Raw genomic sequence first — 21378 nt, 5'->3', positions numbered from 1 at the left:
CAGAGACCTTTAAGTCCTGCACTTTGGGATGGAAAGTGTTTGAATAACCTCCGCTTTTAAAATAAAGAGCGACTAATCGCCAATTCTCAGGAAGTCTGTGAGTTCCAAACTCTTTCTTATTTCTTTCTATAATTAGTATCACCGTTCATTCCCATTCTTGCTGCCCCGTCAGAGATATTTGTGATAATAGCATTACGGAGGTACCTGCGCGGCCTCGTGCCACGGCTTTCAACTTCCTGCTTGGGCTGACGCGGGGAGAGAACAGGAAGCGGCTTCAAACTAACTCATTTGGCTTTATATATAAAGTGGCAGCCCCATTTACGCGTCCCCCCCCCATTAATTAATGTTCGGAACTCGGTCCTACGTATAAAAAGCGATCCTGAAAGGTTTAACACCATAGCAACAAGCACACTGATACGGTCAGTGAACAAAAAGTTGGTTGCCATGGTGATAAGACCACCTTTTGCACCCGTATCAACGATGTACCTAATGATCCTTGGACCGGTATTGGCCCAGTTATTAGTTGCCTGTGATCTTTGCCTGGCATTGTTACGCTCCCGGTACAGAAGAGGTTAATCCTCTCCTCCCACCCTTCACGGCCGGGCGCCTCGCTCCGCATGCTAAGTGGGACAGCCTCGTTAGTGCGGATCATGGCTGTCAGCCGGGGAGCAGCAATCAGCTCGCATCTGTCTGACGGCACGGCATGTGTCAGCGAACATTTAGCCGCATGCCAGAAAGCAGACACGCGGGACCTTTCCAGGCGGCCGCCCGGCCTCCCCTGCCCGGCCGCCGCTCCCCGGCCTCCCCTGCCCGGCCTCCCCTGCCCGGCCGCCACTCCCCGGCCTGCCCGGCCGCCGCTCCCCGGCCTCCCCTGCCCGGCCGCCGCTCCCCGGCCTCCCCTGCCCGGCCGCCGCTCCCCGGCCTCCCCTGCCCGGCCGCCGCTCCCCGGCCTCCCCTGCCCGGCCGCCGCTCCCCAGCCTCTGATTAGAAGGGGTAACAGTTGCTGTCTCTGGAGTGATGGCGAGATCATGGATTCTTCTCCTTGTTTGTCTCGGGTTGCGGGGGAGTCTCTGAGACGCCCGTCAGCCCCGCCACCTGCATTCATACCGCAGGCTCTCTCGGGTACCTTAATCATTCCCTCCTGGTCATCGCAGAAACTTCCAATATCCAAGGCCCGGGGCACAGGCGGGGTTGGGTTGCACTGTCAGGGAGTTTTCAAGTGCAGGATTCAGGGGTAAATGCTGGGGGTGGGGGGGCAGGCACAGGATTCAGGGGTAAATGCTGGGGGTGGGGGGGCAGGCACAGGATTCAGGGGTAAATGCTGGGGGTGGGGGGGCAGGCACAGGATTCAGGGGTAAATGCTGGGGGTGGGGGCAGGCACAGGATTCAGGGGTTAATGCTGGGGTGGAAGGACAGGCTCAGGATTCAGGGGTTAATTCTGGGGTGGGGGGGCAGGCGCAGGATTCAGGGGTAAATGCTGGGGGGGGGGGCAGGCGCAGGATTCAGAGGTAAATGCTGGGGGGGGGCAGGCGCAGGATTTGGGGGTAAATGCTGGGGTGGGGGGGCAGGCGCAGGATTTGTGGGTAAATGCTGGGGGTGGGGGGCCGGCACAGGATTCAGAGGTAAATGCTGGGGTGGGGGGGCAGGTGCAGGATTTGTGGGTAAATGCTGGGGTGGGGGGGCAGGCGCAGGATTTGTGGGTAAATGCTGGGGTGGGGGGGCAGGCGCAGGATTTGTGGGTAAATGCTGGGGGTGGGGGGCCGGCACAGGATTCAGAGGTAAATGCTGGGGTGGGGGGGCAGGCGCAGGATTTGTGGGTAAATGCTGGGGTGGGGGGGCAGGCGCAGGATTTGTGGGTAAATGCTGGGGTGGGGGGGCAGGCGCAGGATTTGTGGGTAAATGCTGGGGTGGGGGGGCAGGCGCAGGATTTGTGGGTAAATGCTGGGGTGGGGGGGCAGGCGCAGGATTTGTGGGTAAATGCTGGGGTGGGGGGGCAGGCGCAGGATTTGTGGGTAAATGCTGGGGTGGGGGGGCAGGCGCAGGATTTGTGGGTAAATGCTGGGGGTGTTCAGAATGATTTATTCTCTGCCAGGAGACGTGCGGCTCGGAGCTGGCGGTTTGAGCTCTCGCTGCCCGTGGTATTGTAGGGTATTCCTGTTCATTACCCCCGTTACCTGCCCTGTCACTCACACTGTCCCCTGTCACTCACGCTGTCCCCTGTCACTCACATGTTCCGAATCTCTCCATCACGCTCTCCCTGTTGGAATTGATTGCTGATGTCGTCAGGGTAACGTTCAATTATTTATCAAAGAATTTAAACCATGTAAAAAAAAAAGTGCGTTTTGGGTGCGTTCTTCCAATATTTCTACGTCTCCGCTCAGACGGGTGAAGGGGTTAATTCCGGGATCTTGCAGAATGACCCCCATGATGGAGTCACTCGGCCCGTGGCCCGTCGGCGGGCGTCTTGTGGACCCTGCTGCGGGATATGTAATTTGTGGCCAGTGTGTTAATTGTATCATTGTGTTACTTACTGAGAATACCCCCCAGAACCAGCCTGCCCCCCCCCCCCCTTTAGTTTCCCTGACAACCTCCCGCCTTGTCTCGTTCTTCCCAAAGGTTCAGGAGTTACAGAGCCCCCCTCGTGCCAGCCAGGTGGTCCGGGACTGCGTGAAAGCGTGTCTCAACTCCACCTACGAATACATCTTCAACAACTGCCACGAGCTGTACAGCCGCGAGTACCAGACCGACACGGTGGGTGTGGCTTCCGTTAGCCAATCGCTGTCCAGAGTCGAAGGGTTTGGCCTGCGGTAGGCCCGTCGGGGGCCGGTGTCCCGCGTGACGGAATGTCTCCCTATAAGTTATTACATTGTATGTGTTTTGTCTCAGAACAAGAAGCAGGACGTGCCTCCGGAGGAACAAGGTCCGTGCATCAAGAACCTGGACTTCTGGCCCAAGCTTATTACCCTGATCGTGTCCATCATCGAGGAGGATAAGAACGCCTACACCCCGGTGCTAAACCAGTAAGCTGGCGCCTGCCGGTGTTTGCCGGCGACCTCCGTCTGTGACCTCTGCTTCCGTTTCAGCTTTTCCTGAACCTCTGTGTGCTTTGTAGAGAACGTCTCCTGTCAGTCTGTCCCGCTGTCTGCTTTGTCTCTTGTTGTGTGAGTGATGAGATTCTTCGAGGGGCAAAACCCTTAATAAAACTCCTCCTGACGAAGGGTGAGTGAGGGGAGGCAACCCTCGTACTTGAATGCATCTCGACTGTCCATCCAATGCATGCTTCTCTGCACGGAATGTTGGACGGCGCGGGGTTAACGCTATAGAGCGGGGGGCGCAGACCTCCAGTACTAAATGCATGACGGGTAATACACCGATACAACGTAACGTTACTTAAAGGGGACATTCTGTGAGCGTAACCCCCCCCCCCGCGCTGTATACAGTAATATAACCCCCGGCGCTGTATACAGTAATATAACCCCCCCAGCGCTGTATACAGTAATATAACCCCCCCAGCGCTGTATACAGTAATATAACCCCCAGCGCTGTATACAGTAATATAACCCCCGGGGCTGTATACAGTAATATAACCCCCCAGCGCTGTATACAGTAATATAACCCCCCAGCGCTGTATACAGTAATACCCCTCAGCGCTGTATACAGTAATATAACCCCCCAGCGCTGTATACAGTAATATAATCCCCCCAGCGCTGTATACAGTAATATAACCCCCCGCGCTGTATACAGTAATATAACCCCCCCAGCGCTGTATACAGTAATATAACCCCCCAGCGCTGTATACAGTAATATAACCCCCCAGCGCTGTATACAGTAATATAACCCCCAGCGCTGTATACAGTAATATAACCCCCTGTGCTGTATACAGTAATATACCCCTCAGCGCTGTATACAGTAATATAACCCCCGGCGCTGTATACAGTAATATAACCCCCCCAGCGCTGTATACAGTAATATAACCCCCAGCGCTGTATACAGTAATATAACCCCCAGCGCTGTATACAGTAATATAACCCCCCAGCGCTGTATACAGTAATATAATCCCCCCAGCGCTGTATACAGTAATATAACCCCCCGCGCTGTATACAGTAATATAACCCCCCCAGCGCTGTATACAGTAATATAACCCCCCAGCGCTGTATACAGTAATATAACCCCCCAGCGCTGTATACAGTAATATAACCCCCAGCGCTGTATACAGTAATATAACCCCCTGTGCTGTATACAGTAATATACCCCTCAGCGCTGTATACAGTAATATAACCCCCGGCGCTGTATACAGTAATATAACCCCCCCAGCGCTGTATACAGTAATATAACCCCCAGCGCTGTATACAGTAATATAACCCCCGGCGCTGTATACAGTAATATAACCCCCGGCGCTGTATACAGTAATATAACCCCCGGCGCTGTATACAGTAATATAACCCCCCGCGCTGTATACAGTAATATAACCCCCCGCGCTGTATACAGTAATATACCCCCCAGCACTGTATACAGTAATATACCCCCCGGCGCTGTGTACAGTAATAACCCCCAGCACTGTATACAGTAATATAACCCCCCCAGCGCTGTATACAGTAATATACCCCCCCGGCGCTGTGTATAGTAATACCCCCCAGCACTGTATACAGTAATATAACCCCCCAGTGCTGTATACAGTAATATACCCCTCAGCGCTGTATACAGTAATATAACCCCCCAGCGCTGTATACAGTAATATAATCCCCCCAGCGCTGTATACAGTAATATAATCCCCCCAGCGCTGTATACAGTAATATAACCCCCCAGGGCTGTATACAGTAATATAACCCCCCGCGCTGTATACAGTAATATAACCCCCCAGCGCGGTATACAGTAATATAACCCCCCAGCGCTGTATACAGTAATATAACCCCCAGTGCTGTATACAGTAATATAACCCCCAGTGCTGTATACAGTAATATAACCCCCAGCGCTGTATACAGTAATATAACCCCCCCAGCGCTGTATACAGTAATATAACCCCCCAGCGCTGCATACAGTAATATAACCCCCCAGCGCTGTATACAGTAATATAACCCCCAGCGCTGTATACAGTAATATAACCCCCAGCGCTGTATACAGTAATATAACCCCCCAGCGCTGTATACAGTAATATAACCCCCAGCGCTGTATACAGTAATATAACCCCCAGCGCTGTATACAATAATATAACCCCCCAGCGCTGTATACAGTAATATAACCCCCCCAGTGCTGTATACATTACATGGTACATGTGAGGGTTTACCGTGGCCCCCGCACGTGGCTTTCTGTATCCGTAGGTTTCCCCAGGAGCTGAATGTCGGGAAGGTCAGCGCGGAGGTCATGTGGAATCTCTTCTCTCAGGATATGAAGTACGCCATGGAAGGTAAGAGAGCAAAACTTCACTGATGGATGTCAGACTTACAGAAATCGCTTTACACGACCTGTCCGCGTCAGGCCACGGGGGGGGGACTCGCTGGTTTAGTTTATTAAGCGGAGTCTGACGCGTTTCACAGGAACCTGTTTATTGGGGAGAATTCTAGCGATCGTACGTTTTCACTGCTGTTTTGTTTGGCGTGGGGTCTCGGTAAGGGACGCCTTTCACAGTTTAGTTCATTTGGAGGGTCCGGCACACGACGCGTTTCACAGCTGATGTATTGCAGTAGTGATTTGGGTTTAATAAATGTCACTCGTATGAACGTTTAAAAAAATATATATGAAATGGAGACCCCCAGACCGCATCCTGTATGTGTGAAGCGGGGCGTTTTATTCCCTGGTGTGAGGGTCTGACAGCTTATGCCCCTCTGTATGCGGGGGGTAGAGCCGCTCCCTGTGTATTGGTTTGGGGCAGGTATGTGGCTGCGCATGGAGGGACACGGCGCGCGCCCCTGTGTGAGTGGGCGAGGTATTCCGGACCCTCTGAGTCATTGGTGGCTGCGGGGGCTTTGTTGCCTTTGTAGATTAACCTCCCGCGCTCTGCCTTTGCTGCCTTTCAAGTGACTGCCGTGAAAATCACGTCTCCAGCTTTCAATTAACAGCAGCTCTGGGCGGCCGCGCTTCGCTCGTTCTTATTGAAATAGTTTCTCAATTAGCGCTGGGGGTCTGTGACCCCCAAGAGAGGTTTAACTCTTTGCAGACTGCTCCAGACATGAGCTCATGTGCTTGCAGCCAGATGAAGGGAGATGAGAGGCTGCGGGGGGGGGGTTGCGGAGATGCTGCGGGGGGGGTTGGCGGAGATGCTGCGGGGGGGTTGGCGGAGGCTGCCGGGTTGGGGGCTGCCGGTATGGCGGATGCTGCGGGGTTTTTCTCTCTTCCACCCCCCAGGGTTTGCTCCTCTTTGTTTGCGGGTTTAGTTTCTGTGCCCTCTGTTGAGTGAGTGGTCCCGGCTTTGGATGGATCCCGGCCCCGGTGTGGCCCCCGGTTCCTCGGTAGTTTGTAGCGAAGGTTCTGTAAGCCTTTGAGCTGGAGGATTAGCCCCCTGCAGGGGTAAAAAGGGTCACATTATGGAGGCTGTTCTCATGGTGTTTCTGGACAGGCAGGTGGGGGGTATATTGTCGATTTGCCCCAAGACTCTGATGCCCCCTCTGTGTGGGGCAGCATTGGGTTTGGGCTCCCATCACTCGGGGTCACCCTTCAGAGAAGAAGACACGTTTATAACACGCGTGATACGTTATATATAATACATTACGTGTACTATACCCGCGCACTAACCCCTCGTCTCCTGTCTTTCTCCAAGTCCTGGATAAAATAAGCGCTCTGCACTGGTTAAGCGGTAAGTCCCTCCTCGGCCGCGATCCCGCTTAGGGCCGCGCTCCCTTCTGCAGGCCGTTCCTTCCCTCGGCTTCCTCCCGACCGGCGTCACCGTTAGACTTTGTGCCTGCGGAACAGATTGGGGGAATCGCACCCCAAAACGCGCCGGGCAGGGAGTGTGATGCCTTCCATTAGCCTGCCCCGTGAGCTGACGCTTTATTTTCTGCTCTGCTTCTGACGCTGAGGATACAGAAAGGCAGTGATTGTTGCCCCCGTAGGCTTATGTTTTTATGTTTTATACCCTATTCCAGAACCGCCAGGAATAATGTAAATGTCTGGATACTTTTTGATCCAAAAGAAGCTTAAAAACCCCCCCCCCAAAAACAACAATTAAGCTATTTTTTTGGATTTGGCCAAAAAATCTTTGCTGCCCTCGCTGTAAAGAATCCCTTCTCCTGTTGCGTATAAAATCCCCGCTCTTCCCATCCCGACGACCTCTTGTTCTTTGTACATTTCTGTTAATGAGGTATTTATATCGGTCCCGCACATATTTATACAACGTTATAATATCCCCTCTAAGGTGTTTTTCTAGCGTATGTAGAGGCAACTTTTTTAATCTCCTCCTTTGCACCCTTTCTCGTTCTATGAAGTCCTTTTTAAGGGCCGGTGCCCAGAGCTGAATATCCACTCATAAAGAGGCAGCAGATCTCCTCCTCCCGGGAATCCGTTCCCCGTTTTATACATGCTATTATCTTATTGGCCTTTGCAGCTGCTGACTGGCATTGTGCACCGTCGCCGAGTCTGTTTCCACCATGTTTTTCCCCCAAAACAAAATCTCTCTTCTCCCCCACTCCCTATTGACCCTTTAGCTCGGCCTCCGTCCCCTCGCGTGTCCCGGCCCGTGGCTGATCTCTCTCTCTCCTGTATCTCAAGCTCCTGCCGTCTTTCGAATCCGCATGATCCATTTCATGGGTGGTAAGAACACGCGTGTCTAAAATCTTGTAGCGAGGCTGAGCGCCGGCGCCTTCCCTGCTCCCTGTAGCCCGCTGTGTAGATAGGTTCTATAGCCTCTACTAATAGCACCTATAGAAATGCTTTATACGGGGATATGTACCCTATATAACACGTATATAATAGTTTCCAGGCTCTAATGATCTATAGATATCGTACGCGCCGGCCCGGCGTATAGCGTTCACTCTGACAACCCGCTGCCGCGTAATAGATGCCGTATGCAGAGCTATACTGGCCTGTAGCTCATATGGGCTTTATATAGAGGTTCTGCATAAGCTCCTTGTATGTCATTATGTGTAACATTTGGGGGGGGTCGTTAAGAATGGAGAATGTAATTGCCACACGGGCAGCTAGAGCCAGACCACAAGAATCCGGAAGCTCAGATAGGTTTCATGTAATTGCCACGGTTATGTTTTGGTATAATTACAGCGACCAAGAGATTTCCCTTCTCATGATACATATAAAGGCAGGTTAACGAGTCCCTATGTGTATCAGAATCTCAGCGGTCAGCTCAAAAATGAGCAACAGCTGAATGTGCCAGAAGTGACGGCTTCTCACACACTTCTCTTTGAGCTCCTCTCCTCCTCGTTCAGATGATGTCCCTCCTCGAGCCGGACGCTTTAATTTCTCGGCATGAAGTCGGGCGCTTTCTTTTTTTCCCATCCCCCCGTTGGTTTAGCCCAAGGAGCGCGGGCAGCGCATGAAGCGGCTGTGTCGGGGCCGTGTGGGAGCTGCGGTTGGTAGGGCATCGCGGCAGCTGGGGTTGGAGAGAGGAATGGCGCTAACCGTGGCCGATGCGTCACCAAGTCATATTCATGGCAACAACCTATCAGTGCCTGATTTTGTATCACATGACAATGAAACGTTCCCTAAAACGATGGCAAAATCTTGGATGAGGAATAATTTCTGGGAGGGGTTTGGGTATTTAACGGGAATGCGAATTACACGGAACGCGCCGTTAATTAACAAGGGTCTTATTATATATCGGGGCATTTGGGTCCGAGCTGCCCAGCCCTGCAGACAGAGCTAAAGCTTCTCTTTTCGTTCCCCCGCAGAGCACGAGAAGCACCGGCTGTGTAAGAGCGCGGATTACATGAACCTGCACTTCAAGGTGAAATGGCTGTACAACGAGTACGTGCAGGACCTGCCCGCCGTGAAGGAGAAAGTGCCCGAGTACCCAGCGTATGTGCCCCGCTCCCGCCCCCCCCCCCCCCGGGGGGCTATTGTTAACTCGCCTTTACAGTTAGGAAGAGTCAGCTTCATGCTGTACAGATCCGCAGCCGGCTCCGGCCACTGGAAGCCAGGGCTCGCTGTGTGATACAGCGCTACGGAATAGGACGGCGCTATATAAAATAATAAGTCCGCTGTGCTGGTACATACAAGAATATTTGGTATGGAGGCAGAGGGTTTTGGCAAAATTGGGTTTTATGCAACCTTATTGGGCATCCAGTCTCCGCCAGTACAGGAACCCGCGAGGACCAAACACTAAATGTGCAGAAGCCGGGTTACTTTAACCAGATCTGGTATTTCTTGCTATATTTGCGCGTCTGTAGTCGGGGTTAACCCAGTTACTGGGAGCATCATGTAAAAGCAGTAAGAGGAGTAATGTTTGGGGCTTCCGCGCTGTACATGCGCGTAGATACATTGTTGTTCCGCCCCGTCTCACTGGCCGCGTCCTTGTGTTTAGGTGGTTCGAGCAGTTTGTGATGCAGTGGCTGGATGAGAACGAGGAGGTCTCTCTGGAATTCCTTCACGGGGCTCTGGAACGCGACAAGAAAGACGGGGTACGTCATCGCGTCCATGCGCAACAACGCAGCCAGCGACCCCGGGGGCTTCAGGTCCCTGACACACATTGAGACACGTTTGTATTCAGCTATTCCGCGGCATGGAACGTTCAGCGCAAGTGAATGTCTGCTCCACTCGGGGACCGCTACATAAAGATGTCTCTGCTTCAACATTCTGGCTTCATTTTTAATTATCCACAAATAGCGTTTCATGCTGCTTCTCAGTTCAGTTCAGAGGGCGCCGGATCCGCTGTTCTTTGAAGGTCTTCTAAAAGATCTCTGTAAATGTGATCCTCCGACAACCCGCAAAGATTAAAACTGTCGGGGGGGGGGGGGGGCTGCGCTGCCGACAGCAATTTAGATAGCGATTTCTCTATTGCCCAACATGCAGTCGTTCCGGATAATTCCAGGTCACCGTTTACAGTATTTCACCCGCCGTCATGCATACTGTGCCGCTAATCCCGTCCAAGGACAGCATCGGCGGTCGCCGACCAAGAGCTACGTTTACCAAAATGTAGCAGGGAAAAATAATGGCGTTTTCGGTTAAATAATATGGATTTGAAAGTTTTCAGATTCAAGGTAGGCCACTGATTTATTGTTCTAGTTGCTCGCTTGCCGGAGACCCCTGGAGTTACTTTGCTCCGGTAAAAGGACTCGTCTTCTGGCTACACATTGTTGCCCACGAGTGCCAGGGTAGCCAGGCGCAGGCGGACATGCGCGTCAATCCCAGCCCCTCTGCTGATGGAATGCAAATTGTAACACAAAGACTCGTAATGATCAAAGCGCATTAAGCAGGACGGGCCGCTGCCAGCAAGCCCACTAATAACACAGCGGGGGTTTAATTAATGGATAATGAAGCAATCAGTGGGAAGCGAGGCGGACGGTGCGGGGATTATTAAAAGGTTTATTTGCCCGGAGTGCGAGCGCGGAGCCACTTTGCTGCTTAACTATTCATCTGCTGGAAACCGGAGAGTGGCCGGATCGCCAGAATAAGAGCAACGGTGTCAACGTGGGACTGGCGGTATTCTATCGGGGTTTGGGCTCAGAAAGCTGCGGATACCCGTTACAGATCTCGGTTTTAAGAAGCAGTAAAGCGGTCGCCGACCGGTCAGCCGCCGGGTCGTCCCGAGAAAGCAGCCTGTAACGTGTAACGGGCGAGCTGCTTTCCCAAAAATGCTGGGGCGTTGGAACTATACGTTTTGCGTCTTAAAATGCACGTTAAGTATCTAGTGGCAGATTAAAGACTCCGTGAGAAGACGTTTGGAAGTGTTACGGGAGGAAGCCCACCTAGAGGCCACCAGTTTATGGGACATTCAGGGTAGTTTGGCTTTTAATTCACCAGCCGTCGGGCGCTGTGTATACGGCCGGCTTACTTGGGTACCTTTTTCTTTTCTGTGAATTTGCAGTTTCAGCAGACCTCGGAACATGCGCTGTTCTCCTGCTCGGTGGTGGACGTCTTCACCCAACTCAACCAAAGCTTTGAGATCATTAAGAAGCTGGAGTGTCCTGACCCGGTTATCGTGGCGCACTATATGAGGAGGTTCGCCAAGGTAAATGCTGTCCGGGGGCCATGGATTCACTAGTGTCCGGGGGCCATGGATTCACTAGTGACCGGGGGGAAAGATTAGGACCTGAGTGGGTCAGGCTGTCCAAGCCAGGGCTAGACGCTTCATCCATGTTGACCGTTGTGCATTGTGAGAGCCTGAGGTTAGACGGAACTCGCAAATGACAATAGAGCGGCTCGTCTTTCTACGTTCTCACGCCTGTATCTTCTTGGTTCCGATTGTTATTCCTTATGGGGTAGGGAGGCCATACTTACATTTGAACTGCCGATGCGTATGGAAACCGCATGTCGCCGAGCCGTTACTCTTGACTCTCTTGCAATAACTTTGTTGGGCGCAGAGTAAATGCGTTTTGTGTCTCTGTAGACCATCAGTAAAGTGCTGCTGCAATACTCCGAGATCCTCTCCAAGTCGTTCCAGTCCTACTGCTTTAAGGAGAAGCTGGTGAGTGTTTCATATCCACTGGTGGAAGCTTAACGGGTCCGGGCGGCTCCCGACACATTGATGTCTCGCGTGACATGACCTCCTTTCTTCTCTGTGGGCTTCTCCTGTCTTCTCTATCCCTTTCCTCTCCGGCCCCCCAAGCTTTCTCTCCTCTGTACCCCAAAGTTAAGCTAACTGGTAATAAAGAATCTGAGTACCGTCACCAAGCAGACCGGCTGCTGGAAAAGCCGCGATGAGTTCCTCGGCGTTCGTTGGTCATCGTGTCTCTCTTCCAGCCTTGTATCCTGATGAACAACGTCCAGCAGCTCCGAGTCCAGCTGGAGAAGATGTTCGAAGCCATGGGCGGGAAGGAGGTAATCTTTACCCGCTTTTACTCGGCCGTCCCGGGTTCTCTGACTCCAAAAGACGGAAAGCTGGTCACGCCGGGGTTTAAATGGTTTAGGTGTTTGCAGGGGGGGCCCGTCGATGTCTCCCCTCCTTGGTTGTGTTGTTGGCTTCGTTTTGTGTGTTCAGCTTTTATTTTGCTCACCTTTTTCACATTTCAAACCCAAGCATGCGCGATATACGCCGGTCTGGGAACATCGTGTCCGTGCCCCTCTTTATCCTATGATCATGCCGTACACGGGGAGTTCATAGGATTTCGGTAGCCGTGGCCCCTCGCTCTTTCATGGTCTTTACCTTAACAGATGAATCGCGGCGCTGTAATGGCCCCTCTCCGTTGTGTTCCTCTTTTCCTTCTGCCCCCGGCGCGCAGGTTGAAGTCAAAGCTGCCCTCGCGCCTCTCATGCTTCTGAGCAAAAATAGACCTCCCCGCGGGGAGCCGGCTTTCTTTATTTGGAAACGGAGATGCGATGTTCTGCTCCGGAGCTCGTTATTTTACCAGCGGGGGGCGCCTTTCACTCGGGTCAAACGTTGTATGAAGTCGCGTTCCTATAGAGGAGACGCCGGCGCGGTTGGATGCTGCCGGTGCACTTATGGGGCGCCGACGACCAGACGTTTGGATGATGAGCCTACAAAGGCCATTCCGGGCTCAGCCCCGGTCCCCCGGACCCCAAATGACTCCGTCTCGTTACTTAGCGCCTGTAATAATAGGAATGTAAAACAAAGTAATAAAAAAAACCTCCAATCCATGATTGATTAAAGTGATACACGGCGGCGCGCGCTGCGGAAGCTTTCATGCGCATGAAAACGTTGGTCTCGGGGTAAAACCCCCTAATCCGGATTCTTTATACAGACCGCAAAGCAGAACCCAAGTCTGTGCTCATTGGCCAGGCCGGGTCTGTATCGTCTGTGCTCATTGGCCGGGTCTGTATCGTCTGTGCTCATTGGCCAGGCCGGGTCTGTATCGTCTGTGCTCATTGGCCGGGTCTGTATCGTCTGTGCTCATTGGCCGGGTCTGTATCGTCTGTGCTCATTGGCCGGGTCTGTATCGTCTGTGCTCATTGGCCAGGCCGGGTCTGTATCGTCTGTGCTCATTGGCCGGGCCGGGTCTGTATAGTCTGTGCTCATTGGCCGGGCCGGGTCTGTATAGTCTGTGCTCATTGGCCGGGCCGGGTCTGTATAGTCTGTGCTCATTGGCCGGGCTGTGTGGCGGGGGTTCTCACCGCGTGCCGCTTTCTCTTTCCAGTTGGATCCTGAAGCCAGCGACACGTTGAAGGAGCTCCAGGTGAAACTCAACAATGTGTTGGACGAACTGAGCACCGTGTTTGGGAACAGGTGAGTGCAAGAGTGAGTGAGGGCTCAGCTTAAGTAACCTACGAGTGAGTGGGTACTCACCTGGCCTGAGCAACGAGTGAGTGAGTGGGTACTCATCACTTACCAGGCACATCATTTCCATACAGAGTCTCTGACCCCTACTTCTGGCTCTTGGTAATATTTCTGTGAGACCACAGGGACCACGGGGTGCCCTGAAAGCTCAGAAGGTGCTGAATATCCATGCGCAGACGCGGGGCTTTGTACGGGCGCCGTGATGCGGTCTCTGAAAGGTTTCTTTACAGGCGACTCGTGCGACGTTTGAGTCGGTGACGCTCTCCGCGTCTCTCTGTCTCTCCGTAGCTTCCAGTTCCGCATCGACGAATGCATTAAACAAATGTCCGAGATCCTGGGCCACGTGAAGGGGACGGGGAACGTGGCGGCCAACGCGAGGAACACCGTGGCGCAGGATGCAGACAACGTCTTACGGCCGCTTATGGACTTCCTGGATGGGAAGTGAGTGAGAGAAGGGTCTGCGACCGAGACGTTTCACCGCGTCCCCGGTCACTCAGTGAGCGGCCACCGCAAGCCTATAGTGCCCACTCCATCTCACCACGCATTCTCATATATGACGGTCTGCTACAGAATGGCACTCGCTCCGTAGCCCTCCGCGCGCCCGCTCTTCCCCTCCGCAGCCCTCCGCGCGCCCGCTCTTCCCCTCCGCAGCCCTCCGCGCGCCCGCTCTTCCCCTCCGCAGCCCTCCGCGCGCCCGCTCTTCCCCTCCGCAGCCCTCCGCGCGCCCGCTCTTCCCCTCCGTAGCCCTCCGCACATTCGCTCTTCCCCTCCGCAGCCCTCCGCGCGCCCGCTCTTCCCCTCCGCGCGCCCGCTCTTCCCCTCCGCGCGCCCGCTCTTCCCCTCCGCGCGCCCGCTCTTCCCCTCCGCGCGCCCGCTCTTCCCCTCCGCGCGCCCGCTCTTCCCCTCCGTAGCCCTCCGCGCGCCCGCTCTTCCCCTCCGTAGCCCTCCGCGCGCCCGCTCTTCCCCTCCGTAGCCCTCCGCGCGCCCGCTCTTCCCCTCCGTAGCCCTCCGCGCGCCCGCTCTTCCCCTCCGTAGCCCTCCGCGCGCCCGCTCTTCCCCTCCGCGCGCCCGCTCTTCCCCTCCGCAGCCCTCCGCGCCCGCTCTTCCCCTCCGCAGCCCTCCGCGCGCCCGCTCTTCCCCTCCGCAGCCCTCCGCGCGCCCGCTCTTCCCCTCCGCAGCCCTCCGCGCCCGCTCTTCCCCTCCGCGCGCCCGCTCTTCCCCTCCGCGCGCCCGCTCTTCCCCTCCGCGCGCCCGCTCTTCCCCTCCGCAGCCCTCCTCGCGCCCCCTCTTCCCCTCCTCGCGCCCCCTCTTCCCCTCCGCGCGCCCGCTCTTCCCCTCCGCGCGCCCGCTCTTCCCCTCCGCGCGCCCGCTCTTCCCCTCCCCAGCCCTGCTCTTTGGATTTGGAGGACGTGTTCCGTGTTTTCCTGTTCTGTAATTGCCCCCGTGATGGAATGACACGTGGGGTGAAATCGTGGCATGTAAGCGGTTTTTGTTTGGTGTCTCGGCAGCCTGACGCTCTTCGCCACGGTGTGTGAGAAGACTGTGCTGAAGCGCGTCCTGAAGGAGCTCTGGAGGGTGGTCATGAACACCATGGAGAAGATGATCGTTCTGCCTCCACTCACGGACCAGTCGGTGAGTGTGCGCTGCCGGTAGTGTAACCGCGCTTATTAACGCGGCCTGGCGAGTGCCATGTAATGCGTCTCCCGGGGAACGGGTTATAAAGCCGAGACCCCCGGTGCGGATGTGAGGACAGAATCTGTTCCGTTACGGATGTTCTCTGATGCGGGATAATCGGTTTATCTGATGCCGCAGCGCAGAGAGGAGTTCTGTATCCGCGGCGCTAGAATCTGCCCGTGTCATGTGATATTACAGAGCCCCCCCCCCCCACCCGGTCCCCGACGCTCCCGTCCTGACTGATCTCTTCCTCTCCTCTGGGACTCCCTGGTGATGCCCCTCAGATGATGGTAAGTATGGGGGGCGCTTCTGTTTCCCCCCGAGCCGCCCCTCTTCAGACCTTTAGTGCCTCCCCCGAGCCGCACATTGTGCCCCCCCGTGGCAGTTTGTGACTATTTAACCCTTTCATGGGCTCCGAGTATTTTGCACGTTAACCCCGTCCCGTTCACCGCGTGCTTGGTGCTGTACTGACGGGAGAGTATCGTAGGCTGATCTAACGCCTTTCCATGCAGAATGTCCTCTCCACTGGTGCTAACGTGGGTCGGTCTGTCTGGGGTGTCGGGGGCCGGTTTGTCGGTCTGCCTGGGGTGTCGGGGGCCGGTTTGTCTGTCTGTCTGGGGTGTCGGGGGCCGGTTTGTCTGTCTGTCAGGAGCCGGTTTGTCTGTCTGTCTGGGGTGTCGGGGGCCGGTTTGTCTGTCTGTCGGGGGCCGGTTTGTCTGTCTGTCGGGGGCCGGTTTGTCTGTCTGTCGGGGGCCGGTTTGTCTGTCTGTCAGGGGCCGGTTTGTCTGTCTGCCTGGGGTGTCGGGGGCCGGTTTGTCGGTCTGCCTGGGGTGTAGGGGGCCGGTTTGTCTGTCTGGGGTGTCGGGGGCCGGTTTGTCGGTCTGCCTGGGGTGTCGGGGGCCGGTTTGTCGGTCTGGGGTGTCGGGGGCCGGTTTGTCGGTCTGCCTGGGGTGTCGGGGGCCGGTTTGTCTGTCTGTCGGGGGCCGGTTTGTCTGTCTGTCAGGGGCCGGTTTGTCGGTCTGCCTGGGGTGTCGGGGGCCGGTTTGTCGGTCTGCCTGGGGTGTCGGGGGCCGGTTTGTCTGTCTGCCTGGGGTGTCGGGGGCCGGTTTGTCTGTCTGCCTGGGGTGTCGGGGGCCGGTTTGTCTGTCTGCCTGGGGTGTCGGGGGCCGGTTTGTCTGTCTGCCTGGGGTGTCGGGGGCCGGTTAGTCTGTCTGGCTGTCTTGTAGAGTTGGAATCTCTGCGCTGCTTTATGATGAGGATGGATCTTTGGGTCGTTTTCTGTGATATTTGGATGTTTCTCTGTGAATCCTGGGCGGGACGCGCGAGCGTCTGGCTGAACGCTGAACGATTTTCACCCCTCTTGCCCTTTCGTTGCTGGGGGGGCGGGCAGAACCCGGGGGGGGGGACTGAGGGCAAAACGCTAACTGCCCTGCTTACCCTTCCCATTGATGCTAATTTTGGTAAAAGGAGAGATTTCCAGCGTTTTGCTCGGACGCGCTGCCTGTCGTTATAGAGCTCGGCCTGTAACGCGGGTGCTTGTTGTGTTATTGTGGTGTTGTTGTGTCGGGGTTGTGTTATTGTGGTGTTGTGTCGGGGTTGTGTTATTGTGTTGTTGTTGTGTCGGGGTTGTGTTATTGTGTTGTTGTTGTGTTATTGTTGTGTTGTGTCGGGGTTGTTGTGTTGTGTCGGGGTTGTTGTGTTGTGTCGGGGTTGTGTTATTGTGGTGTTGTGGTGTCGGGGTTGTGTTATTGTGGTGTTGTTGTGTCGGGGTTGTGTTATTGTTGTGTTGTGTCGGGGTTGTTGTGTTGTGTCGGGGTTGTGTTATTGTGTTGTTGTGTCGGGGTTGTGTTATTGTGTTGTTGTTGTGTCGGGGTTGTTGTGTTGTGTCGGGGTTGTGTTATTGTGTTGTTGTGTTATTGTGGTGTTGTGGTTTCGGGGTTGTGTTATTGTGTTGTTGTTGTGTCTGGGTTGTGTTATTGTGTTGTTGTTGTGTCGGGGTTGTGTTATTGTTGTGTTGTGTCGGGGTTGTTGTTGTGTTGTGTCGGGGTTGTGTTATTGTGTTGTTGTGGTGTCGGGGTTGTGTTATTGTGGTGTTGTGTCGGGGTTGTGTTATTGTGTTGTTGTTGTGTCGGGGTTGTGTTATTGTTGTGTTGTGTCGGGGTTGTTGTTGTGTTGTGTCGGGGTTGTGTTATTGTGTTGTTGTGGTGTCGGGGTTGTGTCAGCGTTGATTTGTATGTTAGCTCCGGATGTCCCGCTGTGTACTTGCGCTTTGCGTTGTCTTCTGCTCCTCTTCCCATAACGTCTCCTCTCTATTTTTCCGCCCCGTGTTCTCAGGGGACGCAGCTGATTTTCACGGCGGCGAAGGAGCTGGGGCAGTTATCCAAGCTGAAGGTGAGTCCCGCGGGTCGTCCCCTGCTTAGCGTGTCCTCCCTGTGTGTGTGAATCTCACCCGGTGTCGCCGGTCCTCGTTCATGACAGCGGGGGAGGGCGTCAGGCGTGTACATGGCGTGTAAGCTGTATGTCGTCTGTCGTTGATCACACGCAAAGGACGAGTATTTATCCGTTGGGTATACGAAGCGCCCGGCGTAGTCTAGAAAATAAAACAAAGATTGAAACGCGCAGATCGGAAAGAAGCTCCATAGCCGTTGAACTGCAATCCCCATCATCCTGCCAGAGGATTGTGGGACTTGTAGTTTTCTATATATAGATCGATACAGAATGTGAAGCAGAGCCATAGAAACGCGTTACTCAACAACTAAACGGCTCTCAGCTGCTCCGGCCGCCCCGTTTCTCGCTCGCTTCGTCGCGTTAGCAGCTCGGTTGGGTCGCCTGTACGGTTTATAAGTCGCCGGCGCGCATGCACCTGCCGCCCCTCCGCTCCTTAACCGTTTCTGCCAGCTCTTGGGGTGCTGATGGCTGAATCTGATTGGGCTTTCAGGATCACATGGTGCGAGAGGAGACCCGGAGCCTGACCCCGAAGCAGTGTGCCGTCATGGACCTGGCGCTGGACACCATCAAGGTACGTGGCGCGGCGGGCGGCAGGAGCCTGGCTGCTGGCGTCCGTTCTGTCTGACGGGACTCGCTGTCTTCTTCCAGCAATACTTCCACGCCGGCGGCAGCGGCCTCAAGAAGGCCTTCCTGGAGAAAAGCCCCGAGCTGCAGTCTCTGCGCTACGCGCTGTCTCTTTACACGCAGACCACGGACACTCTCATCAAAACCTTCGTGCAGACGCAGACCGCGCAGGGTGAGTTACGGCTCCCCCTAGAGGCAGGCGGCGGCACTATAACCGAGCGGGGCATTTAGAAGAATAATGGGGTTTATTTACCCCGTTTAATTTATAAAGCCGTTCCCTGCTGTTTCTATACACATTATCGGGGCTTTTAGGGCCGTAGAACCCTGCGATCCCCTCATACCCAGCAAACATTCCGACCTCCTAGAAAAGATGGATACGGACGCCCTATGAATTGTTTTATTATAATCTCCACCCTGCTGTAAATTTACAGATTGTGACCCTCTAAAGTGTCAGGAAGTGATGTCACTTGCGGTATCTGTGTTACCTGGCAGGAAGTGATGTCACATGCGGTATTTGTGTTACCTGGCAGGAAGTGATGTCACTTGCGGTATCTGTTTTACCTGGCAGGAAGTGATGTCACTTATGATAACTGTCTGATGTGGCAGGAAGTGATATAATTTGTGCCATCTGTCTCCTCCTGTTTGTAATTCTTTCTTCCTTTCTCCCCGCCTGCTCTCTGTTGGTTTCATGGCTCAGTGTATTATGGGAAGGGTATTAGATATACAGCTAATGAGGACATTCATCCCGACGTGGGTACGTTATATAGCGCTGCTTAGTTAGTACGGACCCTGCCCCCCCCTCACCTGTTACCCATGCGCAGCCAGCCGAGCAGAAACCCCACACGCTGGTGACATCTGAAAACAGGGCGCTTTAGAAAAATAACCCTTTATACGCATTTTAAAATGTAATGAAAAGTATCTATTTTTATTTCTTTATTTTATCTTCATGTATCATTCGTGTGACGTGTAATTCCGCAATGTATCTACTTAAACTTATAGCTAAATATATATATTCTGCACTCAGCCACCGGCCCCTGTATAATGTATAGATAAATCAGTGACCGGCCCCTGTATAATGTATAGATAAATCAGCGAGCCGGCCCCTGTATAATGTATAGATAAATCAGCGAGCCGGCCCCTGTATAATGTATAGATAAATCAGTGACCGGCCCCTGTATAATGTATAGATAAATCAGTGACCGGCCCCTGTATAATGTATAGATAAATCAGTGACCGGCCCCTGTATAATGTATAGATAAATCGGTGAGCGGCCCCCTGTATAATGTATAGTTAAATCAGTGACCGGCCCCCTGTATAATGTATAGATAAATCAGGGAGGCGGCCCCCTGTATAATGTATAGATAAATCAGCGAGGCGGCCCCCTGTATAATGTATAGATAAATCAGTGACCGGCCCCCTGTATAATGTATAGATAAATCAGTGACCGGCCCCTGTATAATGTATAGATAAATCAGCGAGGCGGCCCCCTGTATAATGTATAGATAAATCAGGGAGGCGGCCCCCTGTATAATGTATAGATAAATCAGAGAGCCGGTCCCCTGTATAATGTATAGATAAATCAGCGAGGCGGCCCCCTGTATAATGTATAGATAAATCAGTGACCGGCCCCCTGTATAATGTATAGATAAATCAGAGAGCCGGTCCCCTGTATAATGTATAGATAAATCAGCGAGGCGGCCCCCTGTATAATGTATAGATAAATCAGTGAGCCGGACCCCTGTATAATGTATAGATAAATCAGTGAGCCGGACCCCTGTATAATGTATAGATAAATCAGTGAGCCGGCCCCTGTATAATGTATAGATAAATCAGTGAGCCGGCCCCTGTACTTATAGTGAAGAAAGTGAAACTGCAACTCTGCTGCAAACCCACCACTAAACCCCCACTTTAGCAAATAAAAAGGTTGCTTCTTTAGGGCAGGTGCCAGGCGCTGCCGTTAAGAATAGCCCCGTTGCTCGGTGGTGTCCAGCTCTGGCCCTCGCTGTAGTTTGGGGTTTCTCCCGGTGTCGTCCCGGCCCCCTCGGCCCTCTCTGTGCGTAGCGGTGATTTGCTCTGCGGGTAAGCGGCTCTTTGTGCCCCAGGCTCCGGCGTGGAGGATCCCGTGGGGGAAGTCTCCATACAGATAGACCTCTTCACCCACCCCGGAACCGGCGAGCAGAAGGTGACCGTGAAAGGTGAGACTCTCTGCCGTGCGGCCACTAGAGGGCGCCACACGCACTGTTGTTCTATACGCTTCGCTCGTTAACCGCTTTAATCGTCGGCCTCGTTACCCTGTTCCTTTTTCCCGCCGTGTGATTGGTTCGTTCGGCTCGTTGTCACAGTGGTGGCGGCCAATGACCTGAAGTGGCAGACGACCGGCATGTTCCGGCCCTTCGTGGAGGTCACCATGATCGGCCCCCACATGAGCGACAAGAAGAGGAGGTTCACCACCAAATCGAAGAGCAACAACTGGGCTCCGAAGTACAACGAGACGTTCCACTTGTGAGTGGGGGGGGGCTCGGTGCCGCGTAACACTCAGTGAGACGGATAGATTGCAAGCTCCTAGCGCCAAATGTTCGGTGTTAATAATAATTGTTCAGACGCCCCGATAGAATCTGTACAGACACAATATATATATATATTAGTAAATATTTCCGGCCCTGCGCGGCCCCCGCTTCGTCTTTTGGCTGTAACCCTTTATTCCCCGTTCTTTTTTTTTTTTTTTTTTTTCCTCCCCAGTATTTTAGGGAACGAGGACGGGCCGGAGTGTTACGAGCTGCAGGTCTGCGTCAAGGACTATTGCTTCGCCCGCGAGGATCACGTGCTGGGCATCGCCGTCATGCAGCTCCGCGACATCGCAGAGAAGGGCAGCTGCGCATGCTGGTGCCCCCTGGGCCGGCGGATCCACATGGACGAGACGGGCCTCACCGTGCTGCGGATTCTCTCCCAGAGGACCAACGACGAGGTGGCCCGAGAGTTTGTCAAACTCAAATCCGAGACGCGCTCCGCGGAGGAGGGGAGCTGAGCGGCCCCCGCGCCGAAACCAGGGGGGCCTCGAGGAACGGAATGCTATCGCGGGATCGTCACGGAAACCGGTAAAGACCGGTGTGAAAAAGGAGTATTTCTGTTGTGTATATAAATTATTTATAAGGAAAGCGGCCGGTGATGGAGGCCGAGGAGTCGCTCCTTAAAAGGGCCGTCTCTCGGAAGGACCCGGAAGTTTCTGGATCTCGTTTCTCTCCCTCTTCAGAAATAAGCTGACGCTCGGCGGCTCTCGCTGGATTTATGATATTTAC

At 54.1% G+C, this 21378-nt stretch overlaps 1 protein-coding gene across 1 annotated transcript in view; it reads left to right on the top strand.

The window, feature by feature from the left end:
• Positions 1 to 21107, top strand: part of LOC149276638 (uncharacterized) — a 105918-nt gene extending 84811 nt beyond the window's left edge. The window contains 17 exon segments of the mRNA XM_089503418.1: positions 2617 to 2751; positions 2893 to 3020; positions 5319 to 5404; positions 8835 to 8961; positions 9467 to 9563; positions 10970 to 11113; positions 11492 to 11569; positions 11845 to 11922; positions 13197 to 13285; positions 13625 to 13777; positions 14845 to 14968; positions 17345 to 17401; positions 17949 to 18029; positions 18107 to 18254; positions 20185 to 20277; positions 20425 to 20584; positions 20822 to 21107. Of these exon segments, the coding sequence (XP_089359544.1) occupies positions 2617 to 2751; positions 2893 to 3020; positions 5319 to 5404; positions 8835 to 8961; positions 9467 to 9563; positions 10970 to 11113; positions 11492 to 11569; positions 11845 to 11922; positions 13197 to 13285; positions 13625 to 13777; positions 14845 to 14968; positions 17345 to 17401; positions 17949 to 18029; positions 18107 to 18254; positions 20185 to 20277; positions 20425 to 20584; positions 20822 to 21107 (2064 nt within the window).
• The last annotated feature ends 271 nt before the right edge of the window (positions 21108 to 21378 follow it).

Source organism: Sceloporus occidentalis, unplaced genomic scaffold (genome assembly GCF_023333645.1).
Source record: "Sceloporus occidentalis isolate IW3139 unplaced genomic scaffold, rSceOcc1.0.p SCAF_232, whole genome shotgun sequence".
Taxonomy (NCBI): domain Eukaryota; kingdom Metazoa; phylum Chordata; class Lepidosauria; order Squamata; family Phrynosomatidae; genus Sceloporus; species Sceloporus occidentalis.
This window is presented reverse-complemented; position numbering and strand designations above follow the sequence as displayed.